Genomic DNA, 22232 nt, shown 5'->3' on the forward strand with positions numbered 1-22232 from the left:
TCCTATCAGGAAACATTTCTACATGCAGAGGGTGGTCGCAAATTGGAACTCTTGGCCAAGCAACTGTCAATTATTAATTTAAATCTCAGGCTGATAGATATTTATTAACCAGAAGTATTAAGGGCAGGGGCTAAGGCATGTGTGTGGAGTTAGGTCAAAGATCAACCATAACCTCGATGAACAGCAGAAAATGTCTGAGGAGCTAAATACTCCAATTCTTTTTTCTGCATATTTTACTGCATGGGTGTTGTACAGAATACAGTCCTTTACTCATTCTATCTCCAGGACGAAAAGAACAATGATCAGAAATGGATATTTCCCTGCACTCAGCTCAGTGATGTCCTTACTGCAGTCTGTGAGTTCAGTTACCTGAATGTAGACTGGGAGTAAGATTCAATCTTGGTGCCAAGTCAAAACTGAGTGGATTTTTTTGTCAGTTTTGTTTCCACCCATTTTCTTCATGTGTTGGCTCCATCTTGAAGTGCAGTTCCCCAGGATCTAAGGGTCTACTCTTACTTGCTCCAAGTCATCATATTTCATGTGTGTGAGCATAATCATCACCATTTGATCATGATGGGAGTGGGGTGATGGGGTGGTTATGATAGGTGGATGCCATCCTTCAGCTAATGTCCAAACATTTTAACTTTAGTGGCTGTAAGTGATCAAGATTAAGAATCTTGTTTAATTTTTTTTTGTCATGGATCTGTTTTCAAGCAGATTGTGCAGGTTTATGGTCCCACACGGGCTGTGATTATTTAATCAAACACCAAATAGAATTCAAATCTGGCAACCCACTGAGCAGTAATGTATTTTGGGAAGTCAAATTCGGATAGGCAATATAGAATAATTAGCAGGGACATTAGGAGCATTATCATACAGAGGGACCTTTGGGTGCAGGTCCATTGCTTGCTGAAAATGGGTAGTGAGGAAGGCTTTTGATATGCTTTCCTTCACTGGCTGAGGCAGTGAGTATGAGAGTTGGGTCATCATGTTGCTGCTGTGCAAAACATTGGTTAGACTACATTTGGAGGACAGGCCGTCCCCAGGTAATGATCAGGTTCTATTTTTACAGATGTCCATAAGTTGATTTTGTCCTAAGTTGGAAAATACACAAAACTCACTCAATATGGTAACTGTACCTTCACAGTATGGTAATCAAAAAGCACATAGGACTGATGAGGATGAACAATTACTAAAAGTGGAGAAAGAGAGGAAACTAGCTCTGCCATGTGTAGAAACGAACATATGTACACACATTGGACTTCTGAATTTAATATTATGGAAGCTTGTTCATATGTAGGTATGTCCATAACTTGGGTGTTCTTAACCCCGTGAAGGCCAGAATTCTAAACAGTTCTGTTCACCACATTACAGGAAGGATGTTGTATGTAATAGAAAAAGTGCAGAGAGGTTCACCAGGATGTTGCCTGGAATGGAGGGCTGTAGTTATAAGGAGAGTTTGGATACATTGGGTTTACTCTCATTGAAATGTGTAGGAGGCTGAGGGGTGACCTTGTATAAGTTTATAAAAATTATGAGAGGCACAGGTAGGATAGATAAGAGTCTTTTTCCCAGGGAGCAGAGTCCAGAGTTAGAGGACACAGATTAAATCTGAGAGGGGAGAAACTTAAAGGAGATCAGAGGGGTAGGTTTTTCACAAAGAGGATGGTGTTTATCTGCGATGAACTGCTAGCGAGTGTGGTAGAAGTAGATACAATTACATTGTTTAAAAGGCATTTGGACAAGTACTTAATAAGACAATGCAGAGAGAGAGGATTAGTATGGATAGGCATCATGGTAAGCACAGACAAGGTGGGTCGAAAGGGCTGTGCAATTCTATGATTGATTTACATTAGAGACTCTTTAGAACTATGCTCTTCCACATGCAGTGGTCATATTATTTATTGGAATGAAAGCATCTCGGTACTGTTCTTTGAGCTTGTGGAACTGACAGCTCACTTGAGGTTAGTTTCAGTTGCAATGCTCCATGTGTAATTTCCTATGCCATAGAATACCATTTGCAAGTCACACATGACAGGATACTTGCTGTAGAATTTGTGAACCCTTTTTAGTTAATCATTCTTCTCTTGTTAGATGTTGTATCTGTTGGGAAAATACTTTTTCCCCATTGCATACATTTCTGTCTGCTCTCCTGAATCGGGAATTATGGTGCCCCCACCCACCCACCATCCACCCCACGCTCATAAATCTCCAAGACAGAGATTCAGAGGTTCACTGATAGAGAAATTGTGAGGCATTGTCCTTTTTGCCCTTGTTTACCCTGACAAACCAAAATCTTCCTCCCCACACACAGTGTGAATTGACTACTGAAGTGTTTTTGGCCAAAGACCTCCTGGGAATCCATGAACTTCCTGCCAAAGGTGCTAAAATCCACAGAAGACGCAGAATGTCAGATCAGAGGGAGGGTGTAGGTGCAATGAGTGAGAAAAGTACTTTGATTGGATTCTTATGTCTTCTTCCCCCATCATCCTTCTCATAGGGCACCTGCACTTTACAGCCCCCACTGCTGGAGAGGCAGCTTGAAGCCATGATGTGCTGGAAGGTCAAAGCTAAGGTCAACAGGTTTAAGAAATCTTGAATTTCACATCAAGAGTTTGCATGGCTGTGGTCAAAACGCCCAAGATTGATGTTCCACAGAATTGGTCGCATTTTTTCATGGAAGAAGCATCATTGCACCAGACTACAACATCAACCTGCTCGTGCTTCAGCTGATTTTCTTCATTCTGTCTGCAGCTGTGGGACAGTATTGATGAAGTGCCTGGAAGAGAGCGAAAATCTTTTTGTAATTCTCAACATTTTTCTTTCCACTGATGATCCTGTGGGTCCATGCTCTTCAATATAATATTTGTTTGCAATCTTGTTGATATGCTTGACACTCATCACATGACACACACCAAAGATTTTAAGTATCTCAAATCCAGGAGGACCAATCCCAGTTCAATGAAAACTCTCGCTGAGTGTATCAGGAGCAGCAACAAGTGGATTAAGAATGAGTTGCCAATACAGTGAAGCAAAATGAGGACCAGGTGGATGATCAATAGTAGAAGCACCTATCTATGGATGGAGCAAATTGATCAGATTGAAGCTCTGCAGCCTTGCCATATCCATTCATCAATAGCAGTAGACATTCGAACAATTAATTTAAATGGAAGCTCCAACAACATCACTCTCCTCAATGATGGCAGATTCGGACATATTCATGCAAGTGACAAGTCTCAAGTGCTTGGAAACTACTTTCAGCACATTCCACTTCCGTCTCCTTCTACGGTGCCTAACCTCACAGTCTTCAGTCTATGTTATTCCTCCATATGCTATAAGGAAATGTTAATTGTACTGGATAGAGCAAAGGCTATAGGCCCTATCAAAATCTCATTTTGTGCTGACAATGTGCCCCAGACAAGCCAAGCCTTGAGCTCAGCTGTTCCAATCCTGTTGCAACATTGATATCCATCTAATAATGTAGAAAATTGGTCAGATATGTCCTGATGAACCAATGTGTCCTCTCCAGGCTAACATCTGCAGCATCCAGGACCTTGTTACACTCAGCTGGCTATGTTGGACAGGCCACATAGTTCGCTTGCCTGGCACCAGACTCCCAAAGCAGACACTTTGTACTGAGCTCTGTCCTGAGAAGAGATCACCAGGTAGGCAGAGGAAAGTTTCAAGAATGTCGTCAGAGCTTCCCTTGAAGAAAAACGACATCCCCACTAAACTCCTGGGAATCCCTTGCTCGTGACTGCTCAAAACAAAGAAAGGGCATTCAGGACAACATTCAGAACCTCAAGACCATGCCTTTGGAGTGCACAAGAGCCCCACTTAAACGGTGGAAGGAGCAGAGCAACTCACACACAACCCAGATTCCTATCAGGTTACCTGCTGCTCCATCTGTGGAAAAGTCTGCAGTCTGAGGAAGAACCACATGTCTTGCCTATAAAAAGCAAGACAAATGCAACCTGGCCGATGTCATTCCATCTGTCTGCTAAAATGTCAAGGCTTCTCAGAATCTTGTATAAGGAAGATATTTTCCCTTGTGGTGGAATCTGCATCTGGACAACATAATTTCAGAATAAAGGGTCACCCACTTCAGGTGGAGAGGGGGCAACATTTCTTTCAGGTGGTTGTGAATCTTTGGAATTCTCTAACTCTGACAGTGCTGGAGGCTGAATTATTTAATATAGTCCAGGCTGAAACAGAGGTTTTGGTCAAGAATTATGGGCAACAGACAGGAATGTGGAGCTGAGGTCTTGATCAGAACAGCCGCGATCTAATTGAAGGGCAGGGCCGGCTCATGAGCCCATTTGACCTACTCCTGTTTCTATTTCTTATTATCTTATTATGTTTTTTTCAATTATCAGCAAAGTAATGGAAGGTGCCATCAATAGTGTGATGAAGTGACATTTATTTCATTAGTTCGCTCACTGATGCTCTGTTTGGGTTCCACCAGGACCACGTGGCTTCTCACCTCATTGTAGCCTGGTCTAAAGAGGGAGAAATGACAGGTTCCATGTGGTGAGGCAAAAGTTACTGCCTTTAATTTTAAAGCAGCATTTAAGAGAGTGTAGTGTCAAGGAGCCCAAGCAAAACTAGTCACAGGGAATAAGAGAAAAAAGTGCTCCACTGGCTGGAATTACATCAAGCATTGGGAAAAATGGTTGTTATTGTTGCCTAATCACTTCCAGCCCGAGACATAACTGCAAGAGTTCCCTAGGGCAATCTCCTTTGGCCCAAATATCTTCAGCTCTTTCATCAATTGCCTTCCTTCCATCATGTCAGAAATAGGGATATTTGCTGATGATCGCACGATGGTAATTCTATTTGCAAATCCTCTCAAATAATGAAGGAATCTTTGTTTGCATGCAAAAAGACTAGGAAAGCAATCAGACTCAGGTGATTAGTGCTATATAACATCCACACTAAACACATGGCAGGCAATGACACACCCAACTTGAAGTATATCTATCCTAATGTTCAGTGGTATCATCATAGTCACTGCCATGAGCATCCTGGCCAGCACCTTTGCCCAGAAACTTAACTGAACCATCTACATAAGTATTACACCTCCAAGACTAGATCAGAAGGTGGGCAACAGCAGCAAGTCAGTCACCTCACTGCACAAAGCCTTTCCACTATCTGGAGGTCATAAGAATGTGATAGACTACTTTCTGCTTGCCTGATTGAGTACAGCTTTGATACTCAAGAAACTTGATGCCATTTGGGACAAAGGAACCCATTTGATTGATACATCAGTCACCACTGTAATATGACCGCAGTTTATATCAGATACAATGTGCATTGCAGTCCAAAGATCCTCGAAGACGACCAGCGCAGGTAGAATTATGTGGTTGAGAAAGCATTTGGGATACTGGCCTTCACTAATTGGGGACACAAGAGACTGCAGATGCTGGAATGTGAAGAAACAAACAACTTGCTGGAAGAACTCAGTGAGTCGAGCAGTATCTGTTGGGGGGGGGTGGAGGGAAGGAACTGTTGACATTTTGGGTCAAAACCCTGCATCAGGACTTTTTTGTTGCTTCATTAATCGGGTCATTGAATAAAAGAGCAGGGAGACTATTTCCAACTTTTTAAAACATTGGTCAGACCTCAGTGTGCCACACTACAGGAAGGATGTGATAGCGCTGGAGATTCACCAGGATGTTGCCTGGGATAGAGCATTTCAGTTATGAGGAGAGATTGCAGAGGCTTGGTTTGTTTTCCCTGGAACAGAGGAGGTTAAGAGGGGACATGATATATACATAAAATCACAAAGGATATAGATACTATAGACTTCAGGAAACTTTCCTCCCCATCAGTTTACACTGTCTCAGAGTGGAGGAACAGAGACACTGATAGTGTTTCACAAGCACTTCAATCACCTCAGAACAGAAGGCTACAAGCCAAGAGCTGGAAGATCAGATTAAAACGATGGGTGCCCATTGGTTGGTGTGGATGCGATGGAACAAATGGACTGTTTTCATTCTTTCTGACTCCATGACTCCCACTTACCAAACTACCTTCAACTACACTTCCCAAACCCCAAACTTTTATCAAAGATAGGGTCAGCAGATTGTGAGAGGATGTTCACCACATGGCTGCTGTGGTTCAATGTGACAGTTCATTTCCATTTTCTCAAGGGCCAATTTGGGTGGGGTAATATATGTTGGTCTTGGCAACAACACCGTACACTGTGAATGAACAAAAATCTCTGAGGTGAAACTCTGGAATGTTGTCTACACCCCACCAAAAATTATGAAATGTTGAATTATGCTTGATTATACCTTACGAGGTCTAGTTGTTTTCATTACAGACTGTGAGATTAACAACAAAATAAAATGACAGTAATGTGGAATCTTTCAGGGGTCAAGGAAAGGTGCGATTTACCGCATGGTTTATAATCCAAAATGGCATTTTCTTTCATACCAGAGCGTGTCAGCAAAATCTTATGATCACTGTTCTTTGAAAATAAATATAATCATTCAGGTGACACGATACCTTGTGTCAAAACCAGCTTTTTAATTATTACTTTGCATCCTTCTCCGTGCTTTTCCCATCCGACAGACAGTGAAGGAGGCGATTAAACAAACGTGCAAATTTCTTGCTCATTTGCATCAGCAGGCGAGGTTACTAGCGGACACAGACCAAGGCCAGGGTCCAGGAATAGTTACCCCCACCCCGCGCAATCTTGCTTCATCTTTCCCTCGCCTTGCGTCGCCGCGCAGACGCTATGACTCACATTCTCTTTCGGAACGCGGAGACTAGCAGCGGCTACATTAGTATCGGTTGTGGGAGCAGGTGAACAGCACCAGTACCTCGCAGTGTCGTGAGGCCGCCTGCTCCGGTGAGTTGCCTTTTCATTGATCGCAAGGGAAGTCGGTTCTGAGCGCCGCCGTTGTTCGGGGAAGGAGGCGCTGAGCGCCGCTGGTGCTCGTATCCAAGCGTTTCGTCTGGGACTGAATGAGGAGCCGGGCTTTTGTTGCCGTTTCTGTGGCTGGTTTCGGGCATTTCCCGCCTCCCTTTCCCTCTTTACTTTCTCTCTCACCCGAGTTCTCCTCTTCCTTCCATCCTAGTGCACGGCGGCTCCAGATCACGTGTTGTATCTTCTGAGTCCGTGGACCAGACACGTTGTATCATGGATGGGAAAATGGCCTGGCGGCATATAGAGAGTCTACCTGGCCCAGGAACTGCTCTTGATTCGTGTTTCACCCCTCTTTACCAACTTCTCTCTCAAATAATGTCCTATTTAGTCATCGGAATCATCTAACTGCCTTTAAAACCTGACCTTTGACCCTCTTACATTTTCTGAATGTTACCATTTAATGTCTTGTTACTTATTTTGGATTAGGCGTAACGTTCCAGTAAGCGTCCTTCACTAACTTGTCTATATGGTGGAAACTAAAGTTTGATTTAAATTGGCTAGGTGCAAACTTATTTCAGCTGGCGGCGTTGAACTCAGTTGTCCGGCCTCCTATTTGTTGGTCTCGGCTATTTCAAGTATGTGTGTTTTTTTTCTCTCTCTCTCTCGGCAGGAAGCTGATGGCGAGTGGGACAACAATGACGCTTCGAGGCCGGCGTATTTCCGCGAAGTCTATGGATGGGGATGGTATGAGAGCCTCAGAGGGACCTGGCGAGGAGTGCGCCCGATCGGTCAGTAATGGTGAGTTTATCACCCCCCCCCCCCCCCCCCCCCCCCCCCCCCCCCCCCCCCCGTGCTCGGTTGCATTCTGCTTAATGTCAGAAGGAAACGATGAAGGTAGTTTTATTCGATTCTGTAGTAATAAAAAGCTGGAAATGCTCCGTGGGCCAGGTAATTTGGAGATACAAGGGACCGATGTGGGGTCTCGACCATTTGTTTTCCTCCACAGATGCTGCCTGATCCGCTGAGTTCCTCCAGCAGTTTTTTTTTATTTTGCTTTAGTCGGGTAGCATGTCCCGCGAGAATAATAGAATTAATATTTCAACTTGATGACTTTTGATCACACACTGAATCTTATTTAAATCCATTGTCACCAAGTGTACAAGACTCCAGCTAGCCTTGTATTTGCAGGAAAGAGATGCAAAGTGCCAAAGGAAAACCTGTTTCTCCTTGTTCATGGGTGTTTGTAGTTAATGTCGTCCAGAATGTGTAGTTATTGACCATTCATAGCAGTTTGTTCACTAGCAATTGCTGAGGTGACCTTGTTTCAGTGTGTAATGATTTTGGTGGAAAACCATCAGACGTAATATGACCTGTGAGATCTTTATTTCTGTCCTGTATCAGTGCCTCTGAAGTATCAGCGGGCATCTGTTAGCCAGGAGGTCCTAATCATTAACTCTACTTCCTTCCAAGTGGATACTGAGCTTTTAATATTCTGAACTGATGACTGAATTTGTTGACTATCTCTAACGTGGGTGTACAGTGCATCTTGAAGTTTGCTAACTTTGCAGACGGGGTGGGGGGGTGGGAAGAGATACGGATGAAGCAAGGTGGGAGGAGGGGAGTGTGAAGGTTTTGTTTTAACCTGTTGACTGATTCCAAATCACTTGAAAGCTGCAGTAATAGATCAATACTATTCAGCTCTATTTTCTCTCGAGCAGAGATCCAATAATCTACCCCATTGTACACAGTAGGAGTTGTTTGTACACAGCTTGTTAAAGACTGCCACTGATGGGCTTCTGGAGGAAACTTTTAGCCAGTTTGCTATTTCTGTTTCATAAATATGGTTTGGGCCCCCAACAGATGAACAGTTGTAAAATTGCAAGTGTGAGGGGAGTTTAAAGGAAGTTGAGGTACAATAGTTTCTTTAATCTTTTTTCCTGCATTGCTCAAGTCTGGGAAAATGCATTAGATTCTTGACTATCTTGAGAGCCTTGAGTGTTATGCTATTCTGGGGCATGGTCCTGATGCTGCGTTTCATGAACTGGGGAGGAGTTTTTGTGAATCATTGGGGAGGGAGGATTGGCTGCCCATTGCATTGAATGAGGATATACTTTGTGTTCTGGAAGCAATTGAGAGGAAATTCTCAGTCTGTTTCCATTGCTTTCTAAAGTGAATGCCTAATCCTGCCCCTGGATTTTTTTTTTTAACAAATGCTTTTCAGGGATAGGATGTTTGACTAATTAAACAAACACCTTGAGCTTGTTTAAGCAGCGGGTTATTGGAGACTGGTGAGTAAAATGAGGTGCTGAAAGTCCTAGAGGATGTGCGGAAAAGGTTTATTTGAATGAGGGATTTGAGCAGGCAGGTTAGACTGGGGTTGCTCTGCTTGCAGTAAAAAAAATGGCAATTTGCTGTTTAAGATTGCGGCAAGTTTAATGGGTGCTTGATGGTGGGTGTGGGCTCTGAGCCAAAGCGCCTCTGACCTCTCTAAGATTGTGTCTAGGGTGGGTAATTGGCAGGAAAGTTTTATCCATTAGCATGCGGTTCGGGAGGAAAAGATGCCAATGTGTATGTGGAAAACTCTATCCATGTGGAAAAACAGTTGTGATTTGGAACCTGCCATTTACGGGGGTGGAGGGTTTGGACAGGCATGAGAGAAAATGACTTGCTGGGTTTTAGTAAAGTCTGAGGGTGGATGGGGTAGATGGCCATTGTGTGTTTCCTCTGGTTTGGTGGTAGGGATATATGTCTGCGGTGTGTTAGTTTGGGGTGAGAGGGAGGTGAGCTGAAGGGTGGTTTTTTTTATTTGCACAGGGAGTGGTTGGTGTCTGCAATGAGCTGTCAGAGGAGGCGGTGAAGTCAACAACATAAACAGCATTTGATGGGTATTTGAATGGGTGGGGTGTGGAGGGATATGTAATTGGCAGGGGGATTGCTGGGCATGGTGGTTGGCATGGGCATGGTGGGCCGAAGGACCTGTTTTGATTCTTGTACGACTCTGAGTCTGTGACCACCCAGTCTCTCTTGATAACTTCAGCCCTCCAGTGCAGACAACATCCTTGTGAATCTTGTCTGAACCTTTTGGCTTAATTGCAAGGAAGAGAAAAAAGGATGGCAAAATGGTTCTTATAGACAGGAAGAAAGAGCATGTCATCAAAAGTTAGAAAAGTTGATAAAAAGCTGCAATGTACTCAGACAGAAGATGAGGTGTCGTTCGTTGGGATTGTGTTTGGTCTTGTAAGAGTGCAGGAGACTACAGGCAGAAAGATCTACATGGGAATCAGATGGTGAATTAAAATGGCAAGCAACTGAAAACCCAGCTCATTCCTGTGAACTGAGCACAGGTGCTCCTCAGACCAGTCACCCAATCTATGTTTGGGTCCTGCCAAAGTAGAGGAGACCACACTGTAAAGACCAAATGCAGTACACTAGATTCAAAAGTGCAAGTGAATTGTGGATTCATATGGAAAATATTGACTGTACACCCCTTTAAGTTGCATGTTATTACAGTCTGTTATATCTGACTGTTATCTCAAGTCCAGTCTATAAGAGAGTATGTTGGCCATATTGTGCCCCGCGCCGCGGCCCCCAAAACTGCTCTGCCATTCAGTAAGATCATCGTTGATGTGACCTTGGTCTCCCCACTACTGTACAGCTAGTAGAACCACTGCCTCACAAGCTGCAGACATGGGTTCAACCCTGACCTCGGATCGCTGTATGTGCAGGAGTTTGCACATTCTCTCTGTGATAGCGTGGGTTCCTCTGGGTGCTCTGGTTTCTTCCCACATCCTAAATACTGTGGGTTGTTGGGCTAATTGGCCTCTGTAAATTGTCCCCAGTGTGTAGGTGAGTGGTAGAAGGTGGGGTGAATAAAATAGATTCATGGAGGATTAGTGTAAATTGATGGTCGGCATGGATTGGTGGGCTGAAGGGCCTGTTTCCATGCTGCATCTCTCTATGACTAAGATGGTTGGAATTGCTGTATGATGAGCTGGTGTAGCCTTGATGGGTTGAATGGCCACCTGTGTTGCAATGGTATTTTGATTCTGTAATCTTCCATAGCTGCCTTATACTTATTTAGTGTTCCGTAACCCTTGCGTCAAATTTGTTTGTAACCTCGCTGGACTAGATGCAGAAAGCCCAGTTTGTAATTTGCCAAGACCAGGGCATCTGAGGTGAGAGAGATTTGTATGGTATTTCAGCTAACCAATTTTTTGGAAGTTTTGTCTTTAACAGCTTGATTTGGAAACTCTTAAAGGTGACCAGAGAGCTGAGTGTCTCCAAGCATTAGCCATTTTGTCCAGTGTGGTTTTTGTTAAATAACATCTACTATGTAATCTATTTTTTTTTGTTCATGCTCCTGGTTTGCACAGTGATTTATTCCTCTGAGTCACTGCTGGAACATTTCAACCCCTGAGCCAAACCCCCTGAACACAACTAGTTTCTTTTAAAACTGGAGTTGAATTCTTTTCCTGGTCCTTCTGGCAGCTTCAGGTAATCTACCATTTTATTCTGCAGTTCTGCATTTTTATTCTACGTTCATGCATTTGTTAAAGCTGTGAAGTGAGTGCAGATCAAGTCAGCCAGCACCTGAAAAATAAAGTGTGGGTGGGGATAGGGTATTGTTTCAGATAAGATTTTCATCAAATTTTGCTTAACTTTGGTATCTGCACTGAAAATTAGACTACAAACAAGTAGTTTATTTTCAATGCTTTACAAAGCTTAGCTTCATTATTTCTCCTTTGTCTCTTTCACCTCTCAATCCTTTTTTCTCTCATATGTAATTCATCGTCCTGTCTTTCCTGTGTTTTTATTTACATGTTCTTAAATTAACACAGAATTGATGTGCCCAGCAAGAGCAAAATCTAGCCCATCATTGTTAGTATTCTCTTTGCAGCGTTCTGGTCCAGTGCAGCCCAGTACAGTTCAATTTAATAGCGTTGTCATCAGATAATAAGCCAATGTCATTGGTGGTCTGCTATTACAATGCTGCATTTTTAGTTTGAACTAAATTGATTTTTTTTATTTTTCTTATCAGATTTTTTTTGTGGAATGTTTTGGTCTTTCACCACTCTGAGCAAGGTATTGCCTCATGCATGAAACAAATATGCTTTGCTTTGAACTGGCATACTTTGAATACCTTTTTTTTGTTTTACTTTCTCCCAGACGAATATGTTTGATTCTCTCTAACCTCTTAGAGAGGTTAGAGGGAATCTACCACTTGCTGTTCGAGGTAATGTGTTTCAATGCTTACAAGATTTTGTTAAATTAAGGACATTGTTGGGTTTCTTTGCTCCCCTTCATACCTGATGACAGATGTTCTTGGTCTAATCTGAAGCAAATCATTGGTTCGACACAGTTGAATCCATTGTTCTATTTCCATTGCTTCAAGCAACTAAAGCACTACTCGCTGGAGAATTGGAGTTTAACTTGGTTTATTATTGTCACATGTACTAAGATACAGTGGAAAAACTTGTCTTGCATACCATTCATACAGATCAATTCATTACAACAGTGCATTGCGGGAGTACAAGGTAAAACAATAACTGAATGCAGTATGAAGCGTTACAGTTACAGAGAAAGTGTAGTGCAGGAAGACAATATGGTACAAGTTCATAACAAGGTAGATTGTGAGGCCAAGAGTCCATCTTATCGTACCAGGGAACCATTCGGTAATCTTATAACAGCAGGATAGAAGCTGTCCTTGAGCCTGGTTGTACATGCTTTCGGGCCTTTGTATTCTTTTGCTCAATGGGAGGGGAAGAAGAAATAAAATCAGGGTGGCTGCTGTCTTTGATTATGCTTGCTGCTTTACCAAGGCAGCAAGAAGTACTGACAGAATCCACAGAGGGGAGGCTGGTTTCCGTGATGTGCTAAGCTGTGCCACAACTCTCTGCAGTTTCTTGCATTCATGGGCAGAGCAGTTGCCGTACTAAGCTGTGATGCATCCAGAAGGATGCTTTTTGATGGGCATCGATTAAAAATTGGTGAGGGTCAAAGGGGACATGCCAAACTTTCTTAGCCTCCTGAGGAAGTAGAGGCACTGGAAAGCTTTCTTGGCCATGGCATCTATGTGGTTGGACCAGGGCAAGCTATTGGTGTTCATTCCAGGGAACTGAAGCTCTTAACCCTCTCAACTCAGCACTGTTGTTGTAAACAGGAGCATGTGCACCGTTCCCCATTTTTCTGAAGTCAATGACCAGCTCTCTTGCTTTGATGACATTGAGGAAAGACTGTTGTCATGACACCATGGCTCTCTGTCTCCTTCCTGTACTCCGACTGATCGTTATTTGAGAAATAGCCCCCATGCTGGTGTCATCTGCAAACTTGTAGATGGAGTTAGAGCAGAATTTAGCCACGCAGTCATGAGAGTATAGGGAGTAGAGTCGGGGGCTGAGGATGCAGCCTTGTAGGGCACCAGTGTTGAGAATAATCATGGCAGAGGTTTTGCTGCCTATCCTTACTGATTGTGGTCTGTTTAGGGAGTCAAGGGTTCAGTTGACAAAAGTGTTGAGTCCCTGGTCTCAGAGTTCGGAGATGAGTTGGCTTGGAATTATAGTATTGAAGGCGGAACAGTAGTCTAATGTAGGTGTCTTTACTGTCAGATGCTCCAGAGATGAGTTTAGGGCCAGAGAGATGACATCTGCCATAGAAGTGTTTCAAGTGGTAGGCGAATTGCAGTGGGTCATGTTGTCTGAGGCTGGAGTTAATGCGTGCCATGAGCAGCCTCTTGAAGAACCTCATGATGGACTGTCAGAGCACCCGGGCTGGTAGTTATTCAGGCATGATACCTTGTTTTTAATCAGTACCGGTTGATAGTGGTCGTCTTAAAGCAGGTGGGAACCTCTGATTTAAGCAGGGAGAGGTTAAAAATTTCATGCTTACCCCCATCAGCTGATCTGCTTAGGATCTGAGGGCACAGCCAGGGACACCATCCGGGCCAGATGCTTTCCATGGGTTCACTCTCTGGAAGACTGATCGTGCATCTGCAACAGTGACTGTAGGTTCAGGTGCATTGGAGGCTGTTGGGGTGGGTGATGATATTCCAATTCCCTTCTGTTCAAAACATGCATAGGATGTGTTAAACTCATTGGGAAGGGAGTGTGGTGTTGTTGCCAACGTTGCCTGACTTCATTTTGTAGCTGTTTATAGCATGTAAGCCCTGCCACAACTAACGGCTGGTCTGGGACTCTATTTTGGACTGGCATTGTCTCTTGGCATTCCTGATAGCTTTACAGAGGTCGTACTCATTTTCTTGTATAGGCCAGGGTCAGCTGATTTGAATGCCATAGTCCAAGACTTCAGTGGGGAGTGGATCTCCCGGTTCAGCCATGGATTCCCGTTTGGGAACACCTGGATTGTCCTCTTTGATACACAGTCCTCAACACACTTGCTGATAGTCTGTGACAGTGGTGACATAATCATTTAGACTGGCTGCTGAGTCTTTGAACATGGGACTAGTCTACTGACTCAAAGCAGTGGCACAGAAGCTCATTCTGTTTCCTCAGACAGCATTGTATGACTTTCTGTACTGCATTCTCGTATTCAACATCTGTTTGTATGCAGGGAGAAAGAGCATAGCCTGGTGGTCTGATTTACCAAAGTGTGGCCAGGGGGTGTTTCAGTAGACCTCTTGGTTGTGTAACAATGGTTCAAGGGTGTTCGGAGCCCCTGGTGAGACAGGAGACATGCCGGTTGTATTTTGGTAACACAGTCCTGAAGTGCTCTTTGTGCTCTTAATATCAGTGCAATCCAGGTGAAATTGGTTGGACCGATAAAACTTGAAATTTTTAAATGTGAGCTAGGCTGACATAACCTAGACACTTTTGTTTGCCTTCATACACTATTTCGGATTTTAGTTTGTCTTTGTTTATCCACAATGCTAACTATACCCAATGGTAAATTTACTACATTTCACCAACTTCTCTTGTGTCTCATGCCTTATTAAATTGCACATAAACTTTAATATAGAAGTTCTTTTCATTGTTTTGTTTATTGGGATTATGTATTTTCCCTGTAGAAAATATTAATGTGAACACATACAAAAAAAAGGAAGCCCATACCTTCCACAGATCAGTCTACTGGTTGCATTCCCATTTAAACCTGTTCTGGAATGGGCCCACCAATGTGACCTTTTTAAGGTAAGCTAACTCCAAGGAGATCAGTGAAACAGTCTCTGCATTCATAATTCGCAAGCCTTGCCTGCATGGCAGGTCATTCCTCTATGCAAATTGGTTGTCAAGGAGGTGAACATTTGTTAGTGTCTTGATACTTATAATTGTTTTGAAAGTTTTGTTTGTATGTTTAAGTATACTGTTAAATGTTTTAAAGTAATTGAAATTGAAACTATTAAAATGCTAAAAAAAAATGCTTACAACCATTAAGTGAACCAAATAAAGATGTAACTTACTCTTCACTATACAAATGAATTGGCTCTTTTGCCACCAGGTGTAACCTGATTCAGTGATCAGATTCATTCGTGCAAAACTATTGACATGTTCCCGTTTGGGTACTTGAATGTAGGAGCATACTTGAGAAATCCTACATTTGTCACTGGAAGATTTGCAATTTACCAATGTTGTATCTTAAGTAAAAAGTTTATATTCTATGCATATAACATTCTTGTCTTGGTATATTTTCACATTTTTTGTTTTGTTTATCAGTGCCTGTTTGTCAAGAGTCTTTAGGTAAAAGTAACAAAATGGTATGGCAAAGTTCTGTATGTGGAAACATCGAACAGGCCAGGCAGTCCTTTGAGCCTGCTCTGCCATTTGTGGTCAATTATCTATCTCAATACCATATTTTCAGTTTTCCTCCATATCACTGATGTATTTAGATCTTATCTGTTGAAGTATATCCAGCAGCTTCCCTCCTGCACCCCTCTGCAGCCACGAACTCCACAGGTTCACAACTCTGAATTATTTCTCCTCCATCTCAGCCCTAATCTTTGCCCTTATGACACCTCATCCCCATTCTGGGCTCTGCAGCCTTCCTACATTCACTCTGTTTAACTGCCAGAATTTAAGCTTCAATGAGATCTCTTGTTCTTCTGAAGTCTAGTGGATACAAATCTAGTTAATATAATCTCTCATACTGCAGTCCCAACATCCCAGGAATTAGTTTGGTGAAATTTTGTTGCATTCCCTCAATGGCAAGGATATCCCATAAGTAAGGAAATCAAAATTGCACACAATATTCCAAGTGTGTTCTCACCAAGGCCCTGTATAATTATAATACAGCATTTCATGTTCCTGTACTCAAACCCTGTGGCAGTAAGGACAATGTGCCATTGGTCTTGTTAATTATTTGCTGCACATTCATGGGTCACAGAAACCAAAAGTCTTTGTGTCTCTATCCAAAATGCCATTTCTTCCAAATCTACAACCATGTAAGTATGCTTTTGTTTTTCCAACAAAGTGCATGACTTCACATTTATCCATTGTACTGAAATTGTTTTTGTCTATTCACTCAATCTAAGTAAGTCACCTTTCTTCCTTGTATCCAGTCATAGTTCATAATCCCACCCAGTTCAGTGCCTCACATCCAAATTATTGATATTATTACTAGCTGAGGCCAAAACACACTCTGCAGTACTAGTTATTGCATTAAAGCTACTCAAACTGCTGTTTGTGGTGTATGTTTAATGTTGGGTTAGTGTTTGTCCTGAGGAATGGTTAGAGAGTGTGTTTGAGCTTGTAGCTAAGGAGAAATCAACAGAAGTGACCTAAATTGAATTATAGTTGCAGGCTGCATCAGTATCTAGACAGGAGTTGTCTCTCTTCTAAATGCCAATTCTTGAATGTTGTGATTTTTCAACAACAACTGGAGCTCTAATAAATATCGAAAAACAGTAAGTTTTTCCTAGCTTCCTTTCATGTTACACAATCGTATAAGTAAGAGTGGTTGTAACTTCATTAGTTTTGGATAATCACAGAAATCTAATTCAGGCAAATGTTGCAAGTTGCCATTCTTGTTGCTCAAAGGTTGTGGGGATAATAGCACAGATGTGCTCTTTCTTCTCTTTGGACCTTAAAATCAACCGGATTAACCCCAAAAGTGCAATGGCCAAGTTAGAGTTCTGTGGCAAGTAATGATTCTTCTTGCTCTACGTATTTTGTCATTTGAGTCAGAAGTCACAAGTCAGGTGTGTAAAAGTATAAAAATAGTGCCTTGCATCTGGAGTAGTTTGCTTGATTGGCATCCTATCCCCCAGATTACATGTCCACCTATTCACTGGAGCACTGACAAGAAAGTTTGGTCCTTAGAATGTGCTGCAAAAGCTTTCAAACGTTCTTTAAATGCAATCTATACATGTGATCTCTTTCGCTTGGAAGGATAAGGGTGACAGTTCTATCCAAATCACACATACCATTCAAGTTGCTGTTTAGCAGCAGCCTGTTTTTTATTCATCAGATGGGCTGAATGGCTGCTCCCTGTGCTAGAAGTTCCTCTGATTGTGTGAACTTGGGTCAAGATCCTGGAGCTCTGAACTCCCTATCCTGGTGTGATGAAAGTACACAAAATTAAGGTGGAAGGCACTGTTTTTTTTTGGAGGGTAATTAATAGGGACAATAATCCTGATTTTTGTTAGTTATCCCCATATTCCACAAATTAAATGGAAAAAATCTGGTGGTTGGGAGGGGGGAGGAATTCATAGCCTGGTGGTTGAAGTTGCAGCCATCCATTTAAATGAATGTGTCAGCAGTTTGAGCTTTGCAGTTCATTAGAGAACTAGTTCAAGCCCATGCAGTTCCACCATATACAACAATTAAAAAGCTGCTTAGTTTGGGAAATTTGTGGAAGAGTGGTAATTTTTTTTAGAGCCACTCTACTCTAAAGGGATCAAATGCAAGTTTACCTTGATCTATGGTTCCAAAAATAACCAAGTTTAGAATGGTGGAGAAATACATATTTGTCCTAAGGCTGACTTGATCCATTCACGTCTTTGGCCATAGCTTTGTGATAACGTGCATCTTTCCTGAGTGAAGAATGTGGGTGCTGTCTTTATACCAGAGTCTCAAATGAGTAGTACTACTCTGAAGAATTGTACTGAGTGAGTACTGCAATGTTAGAGATGCTGTTATTCACTGAAAGCCCCCACCCACCCCACCTGCTTCAGGAGAGTGTTTCTAAGATATGATTGTTACTTTTAAGCAAACTGAGGAATTATCCCTTGGTCAGCACAATTAAAAGATGTATTCTGTCATCCTGAATGTGTAAAAGCTATTGAAAAGGGAACCAGTTCTTGTTCTCTCTTTCACAATGACTGTTGTTTTCAAGGTTAGATAAGGTTAATTGAAACATGGATCTTCTTTCTCTTTGATTTGAGGTGCCAAAGTTTGAGGCCATTTGTGGTGCTTTCCCTAAGAGTTTTGCCAGCAGAAATTCTCCTGCCACTGTCCTCTTGCAGTTCATATCATATCCTGTCAGGTGTCCACATGCTGATTTCTTTTTTCATAGAACACTACAGCGCAGTACAGGCCCTTCGGCCCACAATGATGTGCCAACATTTTATCCTGCTCTAAGATCTATTTAACCCTTCCCTCCCACGTAGCCCCCTACTTTTCTATCATTCATGTGTCTATCTAAGGGTCTCTTAAGTGTCCCTAATGTATCTGCCCCCACAACCTCTGCCAGCAGTGCGTTCCACGCACCCACAACTCTTTTTTTTAAGAAAAAAACTAACCCCTGACATCCCCCTTATACCTTCCTCCAATCACCTTAAAATTATGTCTCCTCGTGTTAGCCATTGTCACCCTAGGGAAAAGTCTCTGACTGTCCACTCAATCTATGCCTCTTATCATCTTGTACACCTCTATAAAGTCACCTCTCATCCTCCTCCTCTCCAAAGAGAAAAGCCCTAGCTCACTCAACCTATCCTCATGAGACATGCTCTCCAATCCAGGCAACATCCTTCTTGCTGCAACTTTGTCATGTCTCATGAATTTTAATCTGCATTTCTATTAAGATTAGAACTAATCCGTTGTTTCACAACCTTGCATTGGTTTGTAACCCAAATTCTCTATTTATTACGGTAGGTAAGTAGTTCAGTTCAAGTTGTTAGTGAATTCACGATCAGGAGATACTATTTTCCTTGTATCAAGTTCACAAAATAATATGGAATTTTATCAGAATTAACATAAGTGATTCTTGTTACTCCATTGTACCATCTAAACATTAGCATGATTGAGTTACAAAAAGTCATATGAGACAGTTGAGGTTAATGGCGTTTAAACAGTTTATTTTCACCAGTTGTAGAATGGAGAAGTCAGAATTTTGAAAGGAAACCTTTATTACAAGCAAGTATTGCATTGTAAAGTGTATCATCATTTTAAATGAGGGTTTGATAAAAAATTGAATAGGAAAATTTGCAATTAGTACAGCATTTTTTTAAAAAGTGAGTTCAATCTGAAGGCAAATTTTGTGATGGCGTGGAAAATACATCAGAGGCAGTAATATGTTAAATTACCTGGTTCTTGCTTCTGACTGTATAATGTGTAAGTCATTTGAAAATATCCAAGTCAGTTGCTTATTGGTATAACATGGCAACATTGTCAAGCTGGCATTGTTGGGCCTGGCAGCCTCTTCCCTGCTAGCTCTGTCTGTCCCATCCCCCTTCCTTGTCCAACAATTTACAGGATATGCACAAAAATGGGCATTTGGCCCGCTATTGTGTTGAAGTTTATACTCCATTTGAGCCTCTCCCCTTATTTAGACATCTATCAGCACACCCTCATTCCCTTGTGTGTTTGTCCTCCATCCCCACCCACTTAAATGTATTTATAATTCAACCATTTCCTGTAGTATCAAGTTCCAATTCTCCCCACTCTTCTGATAAAGTTATTTCGACTTAATTCGCTGTCAGATTTTTTGAATGACTTTCTTGTATTGATGGTCTCTTGTTCTACCCTTCCCCACAAGTGGAAACAGTTTTTTTTCTACTCCATCACAACCCTTCATAAATACCTCAATTAGGTCATCCTTCAACCATCTTTTCTCAAGAGAAGAGACCCAGGCGGTCTTGCATTTCTGGTATCTTGCTATCTTTGCACACTTCCCAGTGTTTGTCTTTTTCTATAATATGGCAACCAAGATCTTATGCAACACACACAAATGCTGGAGGAACTCAGTGAGTCAGATAGTATCTATGGAGGGAAATGAACAGTTGACGTTTCAAGCCGAGACCCTTCATCAGGACTGAAGTCTTTTGTGGTTCTTGAAGTGTGGTTTAATTAAAGTTTAATGTAGGTTTAGCATAACTTTCTAACTCTTCAGTTCTGTCCAGTAGTCAGTGTTCCCACTCACTTCATCCAGATCAAAGGTGTATCTATGGGAACTAGCATGGGCTCAAGCTATGCTTATCTTTTTGTGGGATTAATGGAACAGTCTTTATTTCAGTTCTATTTGAGCTCATTCCTCCAATTTTTTTTTCTCTCTGCACATGATCTGCATTGGTGCTACTTTCATCACTTTTGCAACCAATTTTCACCCTGCTGTCATCTTCATATGGTCCTTTGCTGACTTTTCCCTTGCATTTCTGGATCTCTGTCTCTGTCTCTAACAAACTCAGACTGCCAGAGCTACCTTGGTTATGCTTCTTCCACCCTGCCTCCTGTAAGGACGCCATTCCATTCTGTCTCCATCAATTTGCTCCATTGATGAAACATTCTATGCAGGTGCCTCTGAAATGTCTTTCTTAACCATGGCTTTCCCTCTACCATGATGGACAGTGTCCTTGACCACATCTCTTCTATTTCCACATCTCATCTATTTCCACACCTCTGCCTTCTCCCCAGTGAACAGAACGAAAACAGAACTTTGCCTTTGCCTTCCACCCCCCACCAGCCTAAGCATTCAACAAATCATCCTTCACAATTTCTGCCAACTCTAGCAAGATTTCATCACCATACACACATTCTCCTCCCCTTTCAGCATTTAAAAGGGGTTTCTCTCTTTGTGACTCCGTGGTCCCTCTTCTGTCCCTGCATACTACTCTACAGGAGGAGCAATATCTGTCCTTCCACCTCTTCCCTTCCCACCTTCCAGATAAAGTTGCAATACACTTGATTAGAAATGCAAGTGAACTGCATTTGGTGTTCACCATATGGCCTCCTCTACATGGAGAAACCAAATGCAGTTTGGTTTTCCTTTTCTTTCCTCTCTTTACTGTGTTCTGCCTGTGGGATCAAACTCTTGCCCCTCTTATTCACTCTTCCAGATAGCATTCTGAATTTTTTAGCAGAATGCTTTTGTTTTACCCATGTGGCTTTTAAAGAACCTCTTAATTTTTTTTACTTTTGGGTTAACCTTGCTTTAAGCATGCTGCTTTCCTTGTGTTAGGCTGTATGTTATTTTGTGCAGGATTGTAATGTTTACCATGATCAACTGTGGGATTTGTAAGTTTTAAAAAGCTTCTGTGCAGCATTGATTTGAGAGTCAGCAGTAGTGATTTCATGGTAAAGCACCAGTAAAAGAACGGCAGTGAGTTTGTAGAGTCTCAGCCATTAAACTTTTAATTTGTATTGGTTTATTATTGTCACTTGTAGAGAGGTACAGTGAAAAACTTGTCTTGCATACCGATCGTACAGGTCAATTCATTACACTGTGCAGTTACATTGAGTTAGTACAGAGTCCATTGATGTAGTACAGGTAAAAACAATAACAGTACGGAGTAAAGTGTCACAGCTACAGAGAAAGTGCTGTGCAATAAGGTGCAAAGTCACAACAAGGTAGATCGTGAAGTCATAGTCCATCTCATTGTGTAAAGGAACCATTCAATAGTCTTATCACAGTGGGGTAGAAGCTGTCCTTAAGTCTGGTGGTACGTGCCCTCAGGCTCCTGTATCTTCTACCTGATGGAAGAGGAAAGAAGAGAGAATGTCCCGGGTGGGTGGGGTCTTTGATTATGCCGGCTGCTTCACCAAGGCAATGAGAGGTAAAGACAGAGTCCAAAGAGGGGAGGCTGGTGTCTGTGATGCGCTGGGCTGTGTCCACAACTCTTTGCAGTTTCTTGCGGTCCTGGGCCGAGCAGTTGCCGTACCAAGCCGTGATACATCCAGATAAGATGCTTTCTATGGTGCATCAGTAAAAATTTCTGAGAGTCAAAGGGGACGAACCAAACTTCGTGATTCAATGATGTGCTTGTTTTCATGAACATTTCCTTGGTAGATCTTTTAATTCCTAGGTGCCAGTTGGGTGAGGCTGTTTCCAGTTTTGCTCTCAATTTGTCTTCCCCACTAATCTGAGGTAGGGATGAGAGGTGATGTTGTGGAGCGGAGTTGGCAGCAGGCCCATGGGTTGGGTGATTTCATTGATGTGTGGATGTGGTGTAAACTAACCACTGCTTTGCTATTAAAAG

General features: G+C 42.2%; 1 protein-coding gene across 6 annotated transcripts in view; it reads left to right on the forward strand.

Moving 5' to 3' along the window:
- The first annotated feature begins 6526 nt into the window (after positions 1-6526).
- Positions 6527-22232, forward strand: part of soat1 (sterol O-acyltransferase 1) — a 63758-nt gene continuing 48052 nt past the window's right edge. For 2 of the 6 annotated variants that reach the window (XM_052012633.1, XM_052012637.1), the window contains exons 1-2: positions 7258-7373; positions 7545-7662. In XM_052012633.1, the coding sequence (XP_051868593.1) occupies positions 7335-7373; positions 7545-7662 (157 nt within the window). In that variant the 5' untranslated portion in view covers positions 7258-7334. Of the gene's footprint in view, positions 6857-7257; positions 7374-7544; positions 7673-22232 lie in introns of those variants that run through there. The other 4 variants (XM_052012638.1, XM_052012634.1, XM_052012635.1 and 1 more) reach the window with 4 other exon arrangements.

The sequence above is a fragment of the Pristis pectinata genome, chromosome 3 (assembly GCF_009764475.1).
Source record: "Pristis pectinata isolate sPriPec2 chromosome 3, sPriPec2.1.pri, whole genome shotgun sequence".
NCBI classification, from domain to species: Eukaryota; Metazoa; Chordata; class Chondrichthyes; order Rhinopristiformes; family Pristidae; genus Pristis; species Pristis pectinata.